This window comes from Arachis ipaensis, chromosome B01 (genome assembly GCF_000816755.2).
Source record: "Arachis ipaensis cultivar K30076 chromosome B01, Araip1.1, whole genome shotgun sequence".
Lineage (NCBI taxonomy): Eukaryota > Viridiplantae > Streptophyta > Magnoliopsida > Fabales > Fabaceae > Arachis > Arachis ipaensis.
In genome coordinates, this window is record NC_029785.2 from 95,763,307 (window position 1) to 95,767,001 (window position 3,695).

At 40.2% G+C, this 3,695-nt stretch overlaps 2 protein-coding genes across 2 annotated transcripts in view; one reads left to right on the forward strand and one right to left on the reverse strand.

Annotated features, from left to right (window-relative positions):
• LOC107632154 (inositol-tetrakisphosphate 1-kinase 1) overlaps positions 1–1,130 on the forward strand; it is a gene marked incomplete in the record, with an annotated part of 1,493 nt that extends 363 nt beyond the window's left edge. The window contains 1 exon segment of the mRNA XM_016335827.2: positions 1–1,130. Within this exon segment, the coding sequence (XP_016191313.1) occupies positions 1–643 (643 nt within the window).
• LOC107632161 (iron-sulfur cluster assembly protein 1) lies at positions 1,198–3,178 on the reverse strand. The gene is made up of 3 exons (XM_016335838.2): positions 2,749–3,178; positions 2,315–2,369; positions 1,198–1,629 (listed from the first exon to the last, which is right to left on the reverse strand). Exons 1-3 carry the CDS (start codon positions 3,041–3,043, stop codon positions 1,464–1,466), a joined length of 516 nt encoding a protein of 171 aa, XP_016191324.1. The 5' UTR covers positions 3,044–3,178; the 3' UTR covers positions 1,198–1,463.

The following is a 3,695-nucleotide window of genomic DNA, read 5'->3' on the forward strand; positions in this document are numbered from 1 at the left end:
CGACTCGGTCCCCAAACTCTCCCTCCAAAACGACGTCGTTTCTGTTTCCGTCCCCAAACAAGCCGTCGCAAACGACGAGAGAACCGCCATCGAGGGACTTGATTCGGTGAACCTGCGGTTCCCGGTGATAGCGAAGCCCTTGGCAGCCGACGGGAGCGCGAGTTCACATAATCTATGCTTGGTCTTTGACCGTGAAGGGTTGAAATCCCTAAATTACCCTGTGGTGGTGCAAGAGTTCGTGAACCACGGTGGCGCGGTTTTCAAGATCTACGTTGCGGGGAGGCACGTGACTTGCGTGAGGAGGAAGTCGTTGGCGGATATAACGCAGGAAGAGATTAAGAATCTGAAGGGGGCGGTGCCATTCTCTCAGGTGTCAAACATGAAGGGGTCACGTGAGCAGGAGGAGGAAGGGGATGGTGTTGAAATGCCTCCTGAGGGGTTGGTGAGCGAGTTGGGAAGGGGGTTGAGGGAGGCTTTGGGGCTTAACCTCTTCAACGTTGATGTGATTAGAGATGCCAATGACGAGAAAAGGTACCTCGTTATTGATATCAATTACTTTCCTGGCTATGCTAAGTTGCCATGTTATGAGACATTTTTCACCAATTTCTTGTTGGATGTTGTACATGGCAAAAACACCGTCTAGGTGCTGCTACCAGCAGATGTTGTTAACACTCTTGTCAGCCTAATTGGGCTCCTTTAGTGTTTTCTTTTCTCTGTTTTTTCGAGAATAATAACGTTGTCTCTACTTACAAATTCCCCATTTTCTCTTTTTCCCACCTTGTGGACAAATATAAAATCATTTCCGACTGGAGAAGGAAAAAAAGAAGACTTGGAATAGTAATAATTTGATTATAAGTGTATTTCTGTACATCTTGGTGCTTATCTTCAATGGCGTGTCTGTCTTGATAACGTGATCAAATCAGAGCTGCCTTTGGAATCCGATTCTGTGATGATGCACTTTAATTGGAAGCTTTATTTTACAATGAATCGACAATCAACATTAACTTGAGGAGCACAAATGAAATTCAATGCCATGTCTGGGTTCACTTTTATTCTTCAGTCTCGTTATTGGCTTATTGGCTTATTGCTAATAAATTTACTTACTGAAATAATAGAGACAATTCTATGGCTCAAGGGAGTGGGAAAATGAATATCGTGCTGTTTTATTGTATGTATGCATACATGATACATCAGTAGTTATGGTGAATTGGTGATACGAAATTTAACTGCCCAAACACGATTCGCCAACTATTAAGTACAATGAAAACAACAAAGAACAAACCATAGCCTAGTCAGCTTCAGAAGTAATTACTGAATTGTAAGAATACAGCTGACAAGCATAAACTAAGAAAAAGTCAGAAGATCTTTAAGGTGTTTCTAACATGTACAACACATTAACATTAGAAAAAAAAAAAAAAGCAGCAAAATGGTTGTTTGCATCACCATTCTAGACGAAGAAGAGATTAAGCTGTGGCAGCCTTCTCTCCGGTGGTTGTTTCTTCTCCATTTGCAGTGGTTGCCTTAGCACGCTTAGCTTCGTAGTCCTTAACAGCTGCTTTAATTGCATCTTCAGCAAGCATGCTGCAGTGAAGCTTAACTGGTGGAAGTGAAAGATGCTTTGCAATTTCGCTGCAGGACATCAAACATTTGTCACTTTGAAAGCTCAGAATATCAGACAGGAACAGCTAGGAATGAATTTAGAATCAGGTAGAACAAAACAATGAGAAGGTATAAGCCGTAGAAACCAAAGGCCTTAAAAAGCATCCTATGATAAAATTAATTCTGAAATAATCAATAGGCTATGAGAGAGTAATCAGCAAGGGGATGAATAGCAGAATATAAACTACCTCAGCCCCTTTTTGCAAGACAACAAGACATTGTGAGGGGCAATACATAAGTTTAACACTAAAGATCCATGCACCTTCCAATATCTTGTCTTCCACAAGCAACCATAAAAGATAAAACAGTGATCTTCTATATAATATCTGTTCCTCAACTTCAGTCAGAACCAAATGGGAGATGTTAAAAAGGCATAAAAGAATGCTATACTCAGAACATTCTCCATGGTTGAAATTCCACCCAACAGATTATTCTTGTTAATTCTGTGAATAGAGCATATACTATACGTGCATGGTGCACCGTACCAGCAAAGCAATCATATATTACAAGTCATATTATTTCAACTTATGTGAACCCTAACTCATTAAGTTTCATATTATTAATAAAAAGAAGTACAAAAATTCTAAAATGATAAAAAGTTACCATACAATTGAACACATTTCTTGGATTAGAGAGTTGCAAGGCAGATACTTACGTGTTCTTAATGGACAAAACTTCCTCCATCTGCTTTCCCTTTACCCATTCAGTAGCTAGCAAAAGAAAACCATAAATTAGAAACATATATGTCAAATGTCAATCTAGCAATGATGACAAGATTAGATGAAACATGATAAATCAATCCACAAATCAAAAACTTATTCTTAGGTATACACACATTCTACCAACCAGTGGTAACAAGCACGCTCCACAAGATGTTTTCAACTTCGAGCTTCCTAAATCCTAATAACTACGCCCTCAACTTATTTTATGTTTTTTAAAAGATCGCCAGCTCATAGGCAATCAAATTCAAAACCATAATCGTATTATTAAGATTTTAATTACAAACAATTAAGCACTTAAACGGAAACCAATTGGAGAATAAAATAAAATAAAATAAAATATAAGCAACAGTAGCAAACAAGGGTTTACCGACAGAGGAAGAAGCAATGGCGGAGCCGCAGCCGAAGGTCTTGAAGCGAGCATCAACAATCTTGCCGGTCTTCTCGTCGACCTTAATCTGCAGCTTCATGACGTCACCGCACGCCGGTGCTCCGACCAAACCCGTTCCCACGGTGGGGTCATTCTTGTCGAAGGAACCAACGTTCCGTGGATTGTTGTAGTGATCTACCACCCTCTCATGGTAAAATCGCGGCAGAACCCTAATAGCCTGTTGGGGTGCCGGCGACGGCGTCACAAATAACCTCTTTGCGGCGACCCTCAGCATTTCCGTGTATCTGGTGTTCCTATATCGTTTTCTTCCTTACTTGGAGGTTGGAGCCCTGAATTGCAAGATGAGAATGAAAAACAAAGGAAGCCAAGAAAATAGGAAATGAAATAATTAATTAATACTTTTTCTTTTCTTGGAATATTTCAACCATCCAAAAACAAAATTGGCCAGAAAACAATTTTTGTAGATGAAATGGCCACGTGGAGGACTGGATGGTACAGATTGTTTTAATCTAGAACCTCTCTTAAGACAACACCATTTTTAACCCTTCTGTACCAAGAAAATTGTCTTCCAATAGTCTTCAAGTCAAACAGATTACTATCCCCTAGAGAGGCAGCAAGCCGATCTGCATGATGACTCGAGAAGAGGCAACCCTTAGATTCATGAGAGAATAGTACTTCATTAAAATCACCAAGAACGATCCATGGCCCGCAGAAAGACGAAGACTGAGTAACAAGATAATCCCATAGCAAAACTCTGGTATTAAATTGAGGACTACCATAGATACCACTACACCTCCAAATCACATTATTTACCTGAACCTCAACTGTAACACACTGATCGAAAGCATCAACCCATTTGCAGTGAACACCCTGTATTGCAGAAAGGAACCAAATACCCCCCTTGTGTCCTGACGCCTCCACTATAC

What these genes read in the sequence shown, in the direction of transcription:
- LOC107632161 (XM_016335838.2), bottom strand. Translation starts at nt 3,043, where the DNA reads ATGCTGAGGGTCGCCGCAAAGAGGTTATTTGTGACGCCGTCGCCGGCA. An exon ending in CATTGCTTCTTCCTCTGTCG is followed by an intron (nt 2,370 to 2,748) that starts GTAAACCCTTGT and finishes TTCTTTTGCTAG; the next exon opens with CTACTGAATGGGTAAAGGGA. An exon ending in GTTTTGTCCATTAAGAACAC is followed by an intron (nt 1,630 to 2,314) that starts GTAAGTATCTGC and finishes GATGTCCTGCAG; the next exon opens with CGAAATTGCAAAGCATCTTT.